The sequence below is a fragment of the Thunnus thynnus genome, chromosome 21 (genome assembly GCF_963924715.1).
Source record: "Thunnus thynnus chromosome 21, fThuThy2.1, whole genome shotgun sequence".
NCBI lineage: Eukaryota > Metazoa > Chordata > Actinopteri > Scombriformes > Scombridae > Thunnus > Thunnus thynnus.
Genome location: NC_089537.1, coordinates 2,982,606 through 2,998,975, shown reverse-complemented (window position 1 = coordinate 2,998,975; position 16,370 = coordinate 2,982,606). Strand labels below are relative to the sequence as shown.

The 16,370-nt window shown below is 38.0% G+C and overlaps 4 protein-coding genes across 5 annotated transcripts in view; 2 read left to right on the top strand and 2 right to left on the bottom strand.

The window, feature by feature from the left end:
• LOC137173649 (GTPase IMAP family member 8-like) overlaps positions 1-7,776 on the bottom strand; it is a 115,753-nt gene extending 107,977 nt beyond the window's left edge. For both annotated transcript variants that reach the window (XM_067578567.1, XM_067578568.1), the window contains exons 1-3: positions 7,578-7,776; positions 7,091-7,357; positions 6,548-6,728 (exon numbers count right to left, since the gene is read on the bottom strand). In XM_067578567.1, the coding sequence (XP_067434668.1) occupies positions 6,548-6,728; positions 7,091-7,357; positions 7,578-7,772 (643 nt within the window). In that variant the 5' untranslated portion in view covers positions 7,773-7,776. The remainder of the gene's footprint in view (positions 1-6,547; positions 6,729-7,090; positions 7,358-7,577) is intronic.
• Positions 2,170-4,319, top strand: LOC137173777 (NACHT, LRR and PYD domains-containing protein 1b allele 3-like). Its single transcript, XM_067578853.1, has one exon. The coding sequence runs from the start codon at positions 3,360-3,362 to the stop codon at positions 4,317-4,319; it is 960 nt and encodes a 319-aa protein (XP_067434954.1). The 5' UTR covers positions 2,170-3,359.
• LOC137173654 (GTPase IMAP family member 7-like) lies at positions 4,583-5,265 on the bottom strand (the record flags this gene model as incomplete). The annotated part of the gene is made up of 1 exon (XM_067578580.1): positions 4,583-5,265. A coding segment is annotated over one exon (627 nt), but the record flags the coding sequence as incomplete, so codon positions are not given.
• A 122-nt stretch (positions 7,777-7,898) lies between the features above and the next one.
• LOC137173647 (caspase recruitment domain-containing protein 8-like) lies at positions 7,899-16,349 on the top strand. The gene is made up of 2 exons (XM_067578565.1): positions 7,899-8,016; positions 10,939-16,349. Exon 2 carries the CDS (start codon positions 11,013-11,015, stop codon positions 12,864-12,866), a length of 1,854 nt encoding a protein of 617 aa, XP_067434666.1. The 5' UTR covers positions 7,899-8,016; positions 10,939-11,012; the 3' UTR covers positions 12,867-16,349.
• The last annotated feature ends 21 nt before the right edge of the window (positions 16,350-16,370 follow it).

Here is a 16,370-nt window from a genome sequence, read left to right as displayed (position 1 = left end):
TTAATTTAGACTATCCTAAATCCTAGTGGTGGCAGGTTTGACCATGCAAACGTGACAGACAGCTGGCTTGACTGCAGTAGGGAAACATGGATGCAATTGAGGGAATTGGGATGTACCCAATTTTTCTGTTTGCTTTTGCACACCAGCCACCCAATCCTAAACTCTGATATCTGTTCCTGCCTGTTAGCCTACCTACCTGTTTTATGATACCTGATCCTCCACCATAGCTGCTTCCTGTTCCTGCTTATCTGCTTGTTGATTCCTGCCAGTGTTTCGACTTGCTGTCTGTTTCCGACCTGTCTGCCCGCATTACTCCTCTGGATTTGTTTACCTGTTTGGACTGCCTCCTTGTTGCTGACTGTAAGCCTGTTTATTTAAACATTGATTTGTTAAAGTCCTTTTTAGCACTTATTCTGCCTGGGTGTCTACATTTGGGTCCTCCTCCTGTTGCCCGATACACACTCATGACTCATCTATGTGTAAAACATTAGGTATTTACAGATATGACCAGAGTCTAGGTTCAGAGGAGCAGTTTATAACTAGAACAGACCACAGACCAAGAGGTAAGTTAACCTATTTGAGTTAAAGAGATATATTTCCAACTTAGGTTCTTTTAAGTTATTTAATTTCTCTTTGAGTTGACTCGGTTCTTAGTCATCATTTTATCTTAGTTGGGTATATTTAAGAGTTCAGCTCAACCTTCCTGTTAGTTTACTTAACCAGTACCATAAGTTTTGAATTTACAGTAACACAACCCATTTGCATTACCAATTCTGCACGAAATAAATGAGAATACAGCATCAAAATTACAGAACTCAAAATTTCGCTGGATCAGTATATGATCTATAAACTCAAATATGTGTAAGTAAGTCCTTTACAAGTCCAAATGAGTTCTGCGTGTTGCAGCAAAATCCTGAAGAACAATTTTTTATATAATTTTGAGCCCATGTTTCTCATGTTCAGAAAATCAATTACAAAATTAGCACTGAAATAAAGTTGTTTCTGTGATATGCAGTATGTTTTTGTGATTACGTAGGACTCTTCATTGAATTCCTTTGCTTGCAATTTTTCCCAATTCCTGCAATTTTACCGCAATAAGAGCACATAAAACATCACAAACTGCATTGCATTTTTTGAGAAAAGAAAACAAAGAACCTTAGAGCTGAGTGTGTAACTTTTAAATATAAATGAATGCCCATTACATTCATCTCTCTGTATTTCACAGTATACAGAGTTTTAAATCTGGTGTCTGGTATGGCATTCCCATGCTGGCACACCAGTAGTGATGCATTTTGTGTCAACTAGCAATGACTGGTTTGCCAGAGCTGAAGGGTGCCCATAGAGCACGTGCACCAGAGACTTCCACTGGCTGAACCGGCTACTTTCTGGTTAGCTGTCCGTTAACTTTAAGGGGGATAAAATAATTTAATTGTGCAGCTCTTCTAGACTTTTCAAACTTTATCAGACTGAATGAATCAAATTCTGAGTGAAATGAATCATTTTGTGGAGGTTGTGATGCTCAAAACAATTTATCCACTGTTTTACAGCTGCAACAGTAGTGACGGGGACCAGCTCACACATGTACACATAGAACTGGACTTACATCCAGGTAACTACTGTTTACTCTCACTGCCAGAGGGGGGAGACAAAAGTTCTGCACTGCAGGTTTAACGTTAACAATAATTAACTTAATAACTAATGTTATTTAATTTGCTGACATTACATTTATTGTTGGTTTAACCTTTTATTTGTTTAAGGTTATATTAAACTAGGTGACACTAGTTGGTAATTACTTTTAATACAGGGACACTATGGAGCAACTACACAATAATTGCTTTAAATAATTGCTGTATTGCTTACATCAGTAACTTTTGGAAACACAGCGGTAGGTAGTTTCAGTTAAGATCAGTTGAGAAACACAAAACGCTAATCTGCAAGTAAAACCACACCACTTGCATGCTTATTGGGATTTAAGTTTATACAAATGATTTCCTACTCTGTCTTGTTCTTTTGTTATATGCCAAACATGGATCTGCAGTAAAGAACATGTTAAGTGTGTTTGATTCAGGTTTGACTTTTGAGATTCACCCAGTAACACAGCAGTAATGTGGCTAAATGGATGGTGACACAATTTTCTTTTTTTGTTTTTTTTTACCTTCCATCTAGGACTTTCAATTATTTTAAATATGTATTTTCTTGTGTCATTTGTTGTTTTAACCCACATGATTTAAACAGCCAATGAAATATTTTCCCTTTTAATTACATGTAAAACTATGTAATATTCTCTATTGTTTTTATATTATAACAGGCCACTTGATTGAATATATTGTAAACACCATTGGATGAATGAACAGATACATTAATGGTGGATATTTTAACATTCTCCTCTTGATTTCATGCTCAAGCAACAGGTGAATAACACAGGAGCCAAAAAGAAGATTGTGAAGAAACTATTTTTAAACAGCTTTTAAGAGGAACACATTCACATCAAGAGAAGATGAAAAGTAGAAAGAGTGAAGAGCAGCAGTCATGCTCTGCTCAGAACAAAGGAGGAGTTTTCTTTCACCCTGACGTAAAGGCCAAGAAAAGGCGGCTTGAATACCGAGAAAAATCAACTAACACAAATCCAAAAAGTCAAACTCTCTTCACACAAAACAAGACGACTTCAGAGGAGAAAGAATCAGATGTTCATGAATCAAATGAGGGTGCTTCGTATAGCTGTAGCACTTCCAACACTGAAATTGCAGATGAAGAAGAGGGAGAGGAGCTACTCGGCAATGTTGGACAATTAAGTATCGAGCACACTTCATTTGTTCAAGACATAAAATCAAGTATCGAGAGAGTCCCTTCCTCAAAGGACTTAGCTCCAACCCCCAGTAACAGACGCAAAGTTTTAGTTCAAACAGTGCTAGTGCTACCAGACCAGTTACAAGACAACTTGTCCCCCACCTGGAGCAGTGAATCTAAAGGTGAAGAGGGGGAGGCATCCATCCTCTCCGCCGTAAATTCACGATCAAGTGGATATTCTTCATGTGGGGATTCTGAATATCTGTCTGGGCTAATTCCCACAACTTACCACACATCACCACAACTCCCAGTCAGCTTTAGCGGACTACATAGACAATATTTTTCTAAAGATCCCCCTGTTCCCTCAGTAACTCACTCAGGACACCCACGGGACCTTAGCGGACACTTTTCAGCTACAAACACCCTGCCAGCCCATTCACACCTCCAACTCTCCTCTACAGATTCCTGTTGGACCAGGAAAATGTCAAACCACTTACCTCACTTTCACAGTATTCCTTCACTGAGCAAAATCGACAAAGAACAACTGTACTCGAGCAATAAGTTTACCTGACATGTTGTTAAAAGACAGCTTTGAGGAGTTTACGCCTGATATCACTGTTGATGAAAATGAGGAAACCTACAGGTTCCACTGCTCCCGTCCAGGCCTGTACCAGTGCAGTGTGACACGTCTGGTGTTTCACATGGAGGGAGAAGGGGACGTGGTTTACAGGATTGTCTCTTGGAACCGCAGACTACTGGCCCAACATCACAAGAAGCCTGCAGGACCCCTGTTTGACATCAAATGTCTCCAGCAGTCTGTGTGTCAGCTTCATCTCCCACACTGTGAGATCCGCTCCACAGGTGGATGTGAATTCTTGTCAGTTGCTCATGTGGATGATGAGGGCATCGAGTTTATTACTCCTCATCAGATAACAGAGACTCATGTCATTATAAACATCACAGAGTTTTCTGGTTTCGGTAATGTCAAGGATGAAGACTCTCCTCCTGACCCGGTCCGAGCACTGGTGCTGCTGTTCTACAGACCCCCGACTGATCCTGATCCAGAATCTCTCCTCAATGTGTTGTTGCTACCAAAGAACGTCGTGCTGCGTGATGTGCTGCGCACAAGGAAGAAGTTAGTTGGAGATGAGAGGTACATCGAGACACCCGCACACTGTAAACTGCTCCCAAAGCAGGAGTACACACTGTCCACTAGTCCTGAAGACGACTCAGTTCTAGTTCAACCAACAGAAGCAGAATTTGATGAGGAGTCCAACAACAACTACGTCTCATCATTCCAGGTGATTTTTAAAACAATCATGAAAAATATTAAGCTGTTTTTGAAAGACACCAAAAGCTCCCACTGTGTCTGGGGAAAGACATGTTTGTCTTTTGTCCACTGGAGTAAGAAGGACCTGTGGGCCGAGTGCTCTGACCCTCCCTTCAAACGAGAGGCTGATGGACATACGGGCCAGCTTCATCGATGGGATATCAGGACCTGTTCTCAAAAGTCTGCTGGACAAGATGTTTGAGAAAAAGGTGATAACTGACTCTGAGAGGGAGTCAGCGGACGAGATGCAAAACAAAAGCGACAAGGCTCGTTTTGTCATCGATACGGTGAGGAAGAAAGGTGAAGCTGCGAGTTCAGAGATGATTGATTTTCTCTGTGAGGTCGACCCCTTCCTCTGTAAACATCTTGGGTTGATCTGAAGCACGATGAAGAGGCAGGAAATACACTTTATGTTGACCTGGTGGTTAGAAACTGATCATCCATTGATCTTGATCAATATATATCTATATACAAAGAAATCACATCCAAAACTTTATTGATCTGGTCTGATACATGCACACTTATTGATTCTGATATTTATTTAACATCGTGTTCACTGTCTGCATGAGCTCCGTTACTTGATGTTGACGTGTGGCTTTGTTCTCAAAAACAACACACCTTCCGCCACAATGTTCAACTATGTTCTTGAGTTCAGTATTACAGTCCTGCAAAAAATCCTCCAAGTTCATGTCTGCACGCTGCAGCTCTTCTCCACGGGTAAACAGGATGACTGTTTGTTCTTTAGCTCTGATACCAAAAGCTTCTTCAAACTTTCTCAGTATGTCTCTCTCACCATCTGTGAGTCTGCAAATATGTAACACAAGTAAAAACATACAAGGCTCTGACTGAAGGAGCTGTTTGTACTTTGTGACATGTTGGTTCATCACTGATGATTTGATTTCATCATTAAAGATGTCTGGAGTATCAATGACACGCACACATGTACCGTTTATCTCAGTTTCTGCCTCCTGACACTCTGTGGTGACCGGCACTGAACTGGCTCTTGACAAGAACCGTTCCTTTCCAAGGATTGTGTTTCCACTCGCACTCTTTCCAGTCCCGGACATTCCCAGCAGAACAAGGTTCACTTTGTTGTCAGAGTGATTTCCTGCATTGGTGTAGAACAAAAAGATGAAGTTTGTTATAATAATTCACAACTGTTCACACACATCTTGAAAACCCTGATCTCACCTTTTAAACTCTTCTTGTGGTCAATGAAGAACTCTTTGATATATTTGCCCCCTGAATAAAAAGACCAAATAAGAGTTTATGTGAGTTGCTATAAAAGTTTTTGTCTGGTTGAATTAATTACCCTTCACTACACATAGAAACACACATTTGACTTTAAGTTGGCAAAATGCCACTGAGAGAGATTGTGGCTTACCTGTATTCTTTATATGAGTGGGTAGTTGTACAACAGATCTATAATGCAGAAGCAGAATCATCTTAACTGACCAGGAAGCTCTTTGTAGAATCAGTTCATTGTTGGTGTAATAATAATAATAATAATAATAATAATAATAATAATAATATCAGTGCTTTATTCAAAGAATCTCCACTTCCCAGGAAAATAATTGAAATCTTCCTTCTTGTGAAAACAAACACAACAGAATTTCTAAAACAACTGAAAATCCATGTGCTTTAATTTTCTCTTTTAATCCAAATTGGTTACCCTTTACTTTGACAGCACTGTATTACTGACACAAATCAATCGACAATAGACATAAACAAATCAACCTTTTAAAATCTTCTTTGGATCAGTGGAGTGCTTTTCACTACATCCATCACTTTAATAGGCTACAGGCCCAGATTGGCCATCGGGAACACCGAGCCTGCCTGATCAAAATGCAAAACTATTAAGGTAAATCATAACAAAAACAGCACAGCCACATCCATTCAGATCTGTAGGCATGAAGTCCCCCCTCCCTTTCATTGCTTTTGACCTGATGGTAAGATCCATGTCTATCGTGACACCCGATTGATCCAACACACGTAGCCTCCTGTATCAACAACATCATAGCCTGAAAACTTTCCAGTCTGTGCGCAAAACACAGTTATGACGGGTTTTCCCTGCTATCGTAACACTATCGTGTTTTGGCTTGATTCTGCTGCTGCTTCTGTCCTCTCCTCTGCTCTCTGTGTTTGACCTAGGGCGAGGTTCAGCTCCTCACACACACACACACACACACACACACACACACACACACACACACACACACACAGCAGACAGCAGAGAGGACTTGGGCCACAAACATTAACTGGGAACTGTCAGTATCTGGCTTGGAGTAGGTGGGAATGGCTGAGTAGCTGGCATGTATGCAGTTGCTGAGAAAAAGATTAAACTGATACATTACAGTCTGTAGATGTCACTGTTGTAGTATTTTGGAGCAAGACTGCTTATGACTATGAATAGGTCTAAATGATAATTACCATTTTGCCTGGCAAAGCGTCTGTTGAACCCAGTTGTCATGCTGGAGTCACAGCTGTCCTGGGTCGTCCTGTGGTACAGAAGCTTTTCACCTGCTCCTCCGGCCTGTCTGATCTTATCAGAAATGTGAATCATCTGCTCCTCATAGATGCATTGCAGATGAACATTCTGCAAGTGCTCAATCTACCAAGTAGAAAACAAGAAAATACAGTAGTAACCTGCCAAAATTGCCTTGAAGGAATGTAATGGAAATATCTTAAAATAAACTACATCACATCACACTGAGGACAGATGTTATACATTTATACCCATTAATTTAAATGAAAGTTATAACGGATCTAAGCAACTGCATTCTGCTGAAGTAAAAATTCATTAGAAAACAGTATTTATGTAAATATGTGACAGAAATGGTCATACAGAAAACAGTGTAAAAAGGCCTCTGAAACATCATCTCAATCAAACTTCATCTCAATCAGGCCCAAGCTTTTATCAATATTGTTAATCATATCAGGGTTGGGTAAGTGCGGACCCTCTTGTGTCCCAACCTGGTTCATCTGGTAGTCTTGCAGAACCTCTTTCAGCTTGTTCACATTTTCACTGTAGCGCACCAGTTGTACTTTGGTCACTGCAGCTTGTCTGGGAACTGGAATGAAGCTGACGTCCACTCTGAGCTCTCGAAGGTTGCAGCCAATAGCAGAGAGCTGCTTCTCTAAGACTTTGAATGCTTTATGGTTGTCTCTCAGGTAATTCAGGAGGAAGATATCTGTCTTGAAAATCTTCTCAAGGCCGTTTGTGCTCTCTTTTCTGGGTGTCTAAAGGAGAAAAGCAACAATAAATACATGAATTAATCTATAGTAATGTAAATCAAATCCATAAAATGATTTTCCATAAAATATAAAAACGATGTCATAAAAAGCTTTGGAGAAGACTCTGCTGTTTGACTAGATCATCTGGCTATGACGTTTGTGTTTACCATAATCATGCTAGCTTCAGCCTAGGTTACCTAAGGTCAATAGTGCCCTGTTAGTTCACCTGTGAGTGACTGGTAGATGGCTGATCAGTGGGTTTAGGGTTCTGAGGTGAATTGGTTCGTCTCACGGTCAGACGTAGCTCCCCAGGAGGAAGGGAGATATGTGAAACTCCTTCTGCAAAACCCTTTCCTGCTTTATACATCCATGACGTAACCATTGAACTCCTATTTCCTAACTCTCCTATATCCCCGCCCATCTATCCGACGATATGTGCCGCGACGTGAAATACTGTAAACAGTGTGTGAGAGCGACGACGCTACAGTTTGTAGTCTGGTAGTGTAATATGGCTACTAAACATGGTAATGAAATATTAAAATAACAACTTCTCCTCAGTGTTCCTCTTGGCCGACGGAGAACTCCGACATGAGTCCGCTGGGAAGTCGGCTGAAGAGCGGACCGGAAAGAAAACTCACGGAAATGTGACTTTACCACCACTGCAGGTAAAGAAGGAGACACTGTGGGAACTAGGAAGTATGTTGAAGGTTTATTTAACACGAAGACATCTCACTGTTTTGCGTTGTTGAGGCGTCATACTGTAAAATACAATGGCAGTGACAGTCTCCTGGAACAGATGACGTACAATGTAAACGCTTGAAAGTAATATAGGCTGCACTCTACACTATTTGCATTTGTGAATGAACCTTGTTGTGAATCTGGTTGAAAAAGGGAGAAATTCAACATTACTTTTGGTCTGTTTTTTGCAACGAAAAAGTGTTAAAATGTCAATAATCTATGTGGGACCAATATTTCTGCATTTTCAGAAATTCACCAGAGAGGTAAGTTTTATTCAAAGTTTTAAAAATGTACTCCTTTAGGAGGTTTATATGGAATAGGATGTGAAATATGTGTTTTGTAAAAGCTTTATTATCCCAATTTATGTTGTCAGTCCTTAAAGGACACCATGTGGAAATAATGCAAGAATAAATAGTTCAATCAGGAGAGACAAAGTGAATGAAGGAAAAAGAATTGTTTATTACACAGATGATATTGATGACTAGGTGTGGTCAATAGTCTTTGGCGCTTAGACTCTACAGGTCAGATTTTGAATTGAGGGACATCAGTCCTAAGCAGCAGCGAGATAGATCCCCCCTCCCCTCAGTACATCAGTGATGTACTGATGAATCAGCGGAGACTGGGCGAAGATGGGGAGGTGGTGGGACATGCAAAAAATCTCCATGAAAGCACTAAGGCAGAGAGGGAGAAAACCACACAATAATAATAAAAGACCGCCACAATATGATAGGCTGACAATGAAGGTATGTCACCATGTTATTGGTTATATGTGCCCAGCTGATGTGAACAGCTGACGTCTTAATTGACACCTAAGGGAATGACAGCAAGGAAATTATAATTGAGCATGCGTGAGGGATGCTAATGACAGATAGATTAAACAACAATACTACAGACCTGTGCATGAAAAAGATAGTCTTTCTGACTGAACTTTCCCTAAGCTTCATTTAACTGTGACACCATAAGTTTAAGCTGGACAGTAATAGCAGGATATTTGTCATTCTTACTTATTATTATTATTATTATTATTATTATTATTATTATTGTTAAGCTGTATTTATTCAGGAAATGTCATTGAGATTAAGATCTCTTTTGCAAAAGAGACCTGAGAACAGGCTACATACACAGGATCACAAACACACACTCAGACACACTACTTAAAACAATCACAAACATTCTGAATTTGATCAGCAGTTAGTATGAGCAGCAGACTTACTTCCTGTCTCCAAACAATTTTCAATATAAAAAGATTTCTTCTTTCAAGTTCTAAATTGGTGCACTGTGAGAAGAAAAGTTATGTTTATTTGAACATATATAGTTCAAATAAATATATAGTTATATAGTTTCTGGAACTGGAGAACTTGTTGATGGAAGGTAGATATAAATGTTTGGGTAACAGCTTTATTACTGTATAACTTTTAAAAAATACTTGCATAAAATTGCATTGAGAAAGAACGCCACTAAGGCTGCAATGATTATTTTCATTATGGGTTAATCTTACGATAATTTTCTTGATGAATAATTTGGTCATTTGGTCTATAAAAGGTCAGAAAATGCCGAAGGTGCAACTTCAAATGTTTTGTCTTGTCCCAATTAACAGTCTGTGGACCCAAAGATATTCAGTTTACGATCATAGATGACAAAAGACACCAGAAAATATTCATATTTAAGGAACTGCAACCAGAGAATTTTAGCATTTTTTCTTAAAAAAGGAATGTAATGGTTAATCGATAGTTCATTCATTCATATTACAAAATCAATTCCATTCATTACTCCATCTTGACAAGTTTCTTAATCAGCCGTTTTTCCTAATATAATGATATTATTTTATTATAACCCTCTTCATTATTAATCTCTTCTTTAAGGATTGTAAAACAAGCTAATCATTTCAGCATAGGAGATGACTATTTTGATGTGATTTAAAGATCTATGAAGCACATTGAATCCAAAGGTCCTAACGGTTATTCAAAGTGACAACACTATGTTTCAGTCTTAGTCCTAGTATGTCAAAAAGTTGCATTTTGCTGTTCACGGAGTAGAGCCACGACCATGCTATCATGCAGTTTTGGCTGTGGTTTGATTGTCTACAGAGGTATCTCATCCTGGTTCTTTGCAGTGCTATTGTTGCCTCTCATGAAGTAAAATACTGTCGTTAGTGAAATAGTCACTCACATAACTGAGCCTAGACTGTCATACTGAGTATTATGGTCCATCTTGGGCTTTAAGGATACATCAAGAGAGAGAAAAATCATTCGACAGGTGTGTGTAAAGCAACAAAAACATGATTGAAATCTGCTACTTATAAAACATAAACCTACCTATAATATAAAGAAAACACAATAACCACTGACTTGTTAGGTGGTGCAGCTTTTACAGATAAAACTATGATTGACCATTAAAATGTTATTATCACAGTTTCATGCATTATAACTACCGTGAAACATCTTGAGTGAAATATTACTTTTCAAAATGTTGTATATATAAAGTAAGTAACCATGAGTTTCAAACTAAAAGGTTCAACAGTGACATTGTCAAATAACTTTAATAATATTAATAATGAACAAAACATTGAATAGGTAAATGTGTAACCCCACGTTTATAAGTTTTTTATGTAGACCACATTTTTTATGTTCCTTACAATAATTCTATTATTATGTTACATTTCATCCAGGTGACCTCATATAGTCTCTGTTATACAAAAGTATGCAATTTTCTTTCCTGCATTTAGTGAGGCACTTTAACTTAGTGTTATTTTGAATTATCACCAGTAAAGAATGTTATTTTTTATAATCAAACAACCTTTATACCTTTATAGGTGATACTAATTGTCCATTCTCTGATTTGTCTTCCAGGGTTAAGAAGCAGTTGAAAAACTACGACAATACAAAAAGATAATCTTGAACAAGATAATAAAAATTGACACTGGATGGAGCCCCTTGGCACCGAAGGGTTAAGAACTTACGACTCAGATCCTGATGAAAATGGAAAAATTCTGCCCACTGGAGGATGGGCCATAGAGGAAACATTTCCCTGTTTGTGTGTATTCCTCTGCACTCCTCCTGTGTTCAGATCACCTTTTTTCCCTGTCTTTTTTTACACTGGCAACAGAAGACATAGCAGAGAACTGTGCAGACATCATGAAAATGAGTCACGTCTCTTAGCCCACCAAATAGTGGTGCTGGGAGATTACCTTCGAGAAATATATGTTAGAGAACAATTTCGACAGTCCTTGTTATGTGCTATTCAAGAAATAGGTGATAGGCTATATGATCCAGGGTCCTTGTTACGTGCCTTTCGAAAACTAGGTGACAGAGCAGAAGATTCACCTACATGGTACACCTACATTTCACAATTATTCCCCCACACAAAGTACATCATTACTTCTGCTGTTGGCCTTTTACTCCCAAACATTTTCACACGGAAGCATGGGGGTCACCATGATGCACCAGAGAAACTTGTTAAAGCCAAGCAAACCTCAGCTGAAAACTCCCTGCCAGCCCACTCTCACCTCCTACCACCCTCAGATATCTTCAGGAGCAGAAAAGACTCCAGCTGCTTGCCTCGTCCTCACAGCAAGTCCTCACTCAGTCAAATAAACTCTGCAAACAACAAAAACTTAACCCAAGCAAAGAGCTTATCTGACATGTTGTTAAAAGACATCTTTGAGGAGTTTACACCTGATATCACTGTTGATGAAAATGAGGAAACCTACAGGTTCCACTGGTCCCGTCCAGGCCTGTACCAGTGCAGTGTGACAAGTCTGGTGTTTCACATGGAGGGAGAAGGGGACGTGGTTTACAGGATTGTCGCTTGGAACTGCAGACTACTGGCCCAACATCACAAGAAGCCTGCAGGACCCCTGTTTGACATCAAATGTCTCCAGCAGTCTGTGTGTCAGCTTCATCTCCCACACTGTGAGATCCGCTCCACAGGTGGATGTGAATTCTTGTCAGTTGCTCATGTGGATGATGAGGACATCGAGTTTATTACTCCTCATCAGATAACAGAAACTCATGTCATTATAAACATCACAGGGTTTTCTGGTTTCGGTAATGTCAAGGATGAAAACTCTCCTCCTGACCCGGTCCGAGCGATGGTGCTGCTGTTCTACAGACCCCCGACTGATCCTGATCCAGAATCTGTCCTCAATGTGTTGTTGCTACCAAAGAACGTCGTGCTGCGTGATGTGCTGCGCACAAGGAAGAAGTTAGTTGGAGATGAGAGGTACATCGAGACACCTGCACACTGTAAACTGCTCCCAAAGCAGGAGTACACACTGTCCACTAGTCCTGAAGACGACTCAGTTCTAGTTCAACCAACAGAAGCAGAATTTGATGAGGAGTCCTACAACAACTACGTCTCATCATTCCAGGTGAATTTAGAAAAAATCATGAAAAATATTAAGCTGTTTTTGAGAGGCACAAACAGCTCCCAAAGTGTCTGGGAAAGAAAAGTTTGTCTTTTGTCCACTGGAGTAAGAAGGACCTGTGGGCCGAGTGCTCTGACCCTCCCTTCAAACGAGAGGCTGATGGACATACGGACCTGCTTCATCGATGGGATATCAGGACCTGTTCTCAAAAGTCTGCTGGACAAGATGTTTGAGAAAAAGGTGATAACTGACTCTGAGAGGGAGTCAGCGGACGAGATGCAAAACAAAAGCGACAAGGCTCGTTTTGTCATCGATACGGTGAGGAAGAAAGGTGAAGCTGCGAGTTCAGAGATGATTGAGTTTCTCTGTGAGGTCGACCCCTTCCTCTGTGAACATCTTGGGTTGATGTGAAACAAACTTTAGAAGTGGTACATCACCCTGTAATTGTCAGGAAAGAGGTCTTGGGGGGGGGGGGGAAGAAAAGCTGAGGTCTAAGTGAGGAACAATATGATCAGTGTATCTGTAAATGTTTATTAAACGTGTTAATATGTCAAAGTTTCATTTGAGGAGAAAAAGATCAATGCACATGATTGTGATAGAATCTTACCTTGAGCTATCTGATAAAGTATCAAGTTTTTTAATGTATGTTTAAGAAATGGGATCCAATGAGGATATTTCCAAATATTCATTATATAAGTCAAGTTAAGAATTTGTTATCAGATTTCACTTTCACTTGTTAAAAATATCTCATCATATGTACTATACTGTTTTTTTTTTACTGTTGAAAAGAATTAGCAGTAAATATGGACACATGACTTTAAAGTGTTTAATTCAAAAGGTGCATTAATCAATATTCTTGATATTAACACTAAGTTAATGACTATGTGGAATGTCAAACGGTTCACTTGTGTCAGACTCAGAGATTTATTGTTTAGTTTTGTTTTTATGACACACTTTTATGTACTGTTTTGGTTCGTTGGTCACTGTGCTCTCTCTGGTGAAGAAATTGGAACATTTAGCAGCTAAAGAGTCTGATATTTTCTCAAGAATTTGTGGAGACTCCTGTGAATTTCGGACTCACATTCATCAGGTGGACACAAACATGAGTCCAAATAAATGATTATAATGTTGCTCTCAGTCTGCTGAAAGACTTCAGTGTCATTAAGGTGTCAGCTAACAGGGACCTAAAATGTATAATAAACACATTATTTATCAATTATTCAAGACATAGCTAGTAAACAAGCTGTTGTCTGGTAATCCATTAATTTTGCCTTGGAAATAAATATATTATATATTTCTAGCTTTAAACGGCACCTCTATGTCTTTCTACATCGGAGGGAAGAAACATGTTATTGACAAAATTCTTGAAACAGTATTTCAACACTTGTATGTAATAATGATATCATAGGAATAAATTAAGTAAAAATTATAGTAGTTCCATCATTTACTCTTTTTTTACTCTTACTCATTTTTCAAGAGATATCAGAACTGAAATAAATATTTGGTGTTTCTTCTCAATAAAAAAATAACTGTGCTGCAATGCATCATTATGTTAAACTAAATTAGGCTAGATTTTTTTTTACCAAGTTTAAGTTATACATTAAGTCCCTAAAAACAAAGAAGAATGAGAAACCAGAAATTATTACACTTTATTTCACAATACTTGACAGAAACCATTTATTATGTTTCATTTGTTTCATATTACACAAATTATTTGTATTCTTATTTATTTTTTTCTACATTGCTCCCATATGTTTACATGTATGTACTATTGTCATGTTAAAACAACATGACACATGTTGTTATTCTTTTTCTAAGATGAAAATATACCATGATTGTTTTCAAATTAAACTTTAATTAAGTTTGACAAAAAAACCAAACAAACTGGTATCAAAACTGGAAAAATGATGTGATGTCATGGCTGCATTCATGTCATAGACTAGTTTGTAATAAGCAAAAAGCAAATTTAAAAAAGTTTGTAATAACCAGTGTAAAACTTGTAAATAGCGTTCATGTCAACATCAAAGATGTAATTATGAATGCTCCCATATATCCAACTCTTTAAAACATTTTTCTAAGTTATGTCCAACCTGGAGCTTAATAATACTGAAGTGCCTGAACACCAAACAACCAGGAACACCTCAAGTCAGCCAGTGTTCTTTGTTCAAGATGTTTAAACACTGTTTTAATGGATTTAGTGCTGTATTGTCAATGCACAGTATGTCAAATCTCTTAAAACCAACTCTGTAATTGTCAACAACCGTTTTAAAGGAAAGGTTCGTAATTCTTCAGGTGTGTCTTAAAACAACAGTCAGGCATTTACATTGTAAATGCATTATGAAGATCAAAATTCAATTTAAGACTTAAATGGCAAAAGTGACATCATTTGTCTTTGGAAGAATGTCGTTGTAGTTATCTAAAATGTTCATTTTGACTGAGAAGAATTTAATTACAGATATCTGCAAAATATATCCAGTCTAGCTATTAAATGTTAAAACGGCCACTTATACTTTTTAAGGATTTAAACATATCTTTAGCTGAATTTTGACAAGGAGAAATAAAGTTTTAGATATCTTGAAATACAATTTTACTCGTAACAATGTTGGTGTGGATGTCTGTTATTGCCAGTCTGGCTAATAAGAATGTAATTTTGACTAAGAGAAATGCTGTTATAGAGATCTTAAATATAACTGTGGATAGTTAATTAACCCCTGTTATGTTGAAATGGCATCATATCTACCTGTCAACAGATATCCACAATGCATTTGTGGATATCTGCAATTGCATTATTTCTAGTCACAATTCTAATTGTAGATATCTGAAATTGCATTATTACTAGTCATAATACAAATTGTGGATATCCATAAGGACATTTTTACTAGTCTTAATGTATTTTTGAATATCCTAAATTACATTATGGATATCTGGAATGGTTTTTCACTTGGATACATGAAATTAAAGTTATGACTATTAACAACTGGACTGTAGAAATGGGAGTTTTTCCCAGTAATAATTCTATTGCAGATATCCAGAATGTTCATTCTAGGTATCAAAACTGCAATTGTGAATATGTGAAATTAAAAGCCCAATACACATTAATGGCAAAAGTGACATCATTTGTCTTAGGAAGAATGTCATTGTGGATATATAAAATGTTCGTTTTGACTGGAAAGAATTGAATTACGGATATTTGCAACATATATCCAGTCTAGCTATTAAATGTTAAAACAACTTGCCATAGGAGCTGAAAGTGATGATTCAGGCAATGGTATGAATCCTCCAAGATTTTGTCTGTCATTTCTTCATCTGCTTTGTCATGGTGATAAACTAACGACTAATTATAGTTATTATTATATTATTTTTATACTATTACACTGCCAAGTTTGACTATTCTGAAAAGTTTGGCCTTGTTTTTGACAGTCGGGTATTCAAACCAGGACACAATGTTGAATGTAAGAACACTCTCTATTAGGGATTGATACACTCTGTTTAAGATGTGCTGACTAACTTCAAAACTCCTCAGTTTGCACTAAAGAAAGAGTATTTCTTGTGATTTTTAGTAAATATGATCCCACATGCTCAGAAAAGGTGAAGGTTTGATCCAAAACAGTCCCAACATATTTAATGGAGCTCAATTGCTCCACCTCCTGGCTGTTGACTGTTACAGGCTTAAATAAAGGGTTTGGCAGGTTCTTTTTCTTTTCCCTCATCAGGGTGAGACAACTACTGAAAATAAATAACCAGGATCTTCTAAAAAATCATACATTACTCACAGTATACAGAACATTATAATAAATCCTCTGAGCTTAATGCACACAAGGAAACGTAATGAAATTATTTGCTTCCACATCAGTTACAGGACGATCAGTTTCTAACCACCAGGTCAACATAAAGTGTATTTCCCGCCTCTTCATT

Excerpts from the sequence above, each read along its gene's own strand:
- LOC137173777 (XM_067578853.1), top strand. The coding sequence starts at position 3,360 with ATGTTGTTAAAAGACAGCTTTGAGGAGTTTACGCCTGATATCACTGTT.
- LOC137173647 (XM_067578565.1), top strand. The coding sequence starts at position 11,013 with ATGGAGCCCCTTGGCACCGAAGGGTTAAGAACTTACGACTCAGATCCT.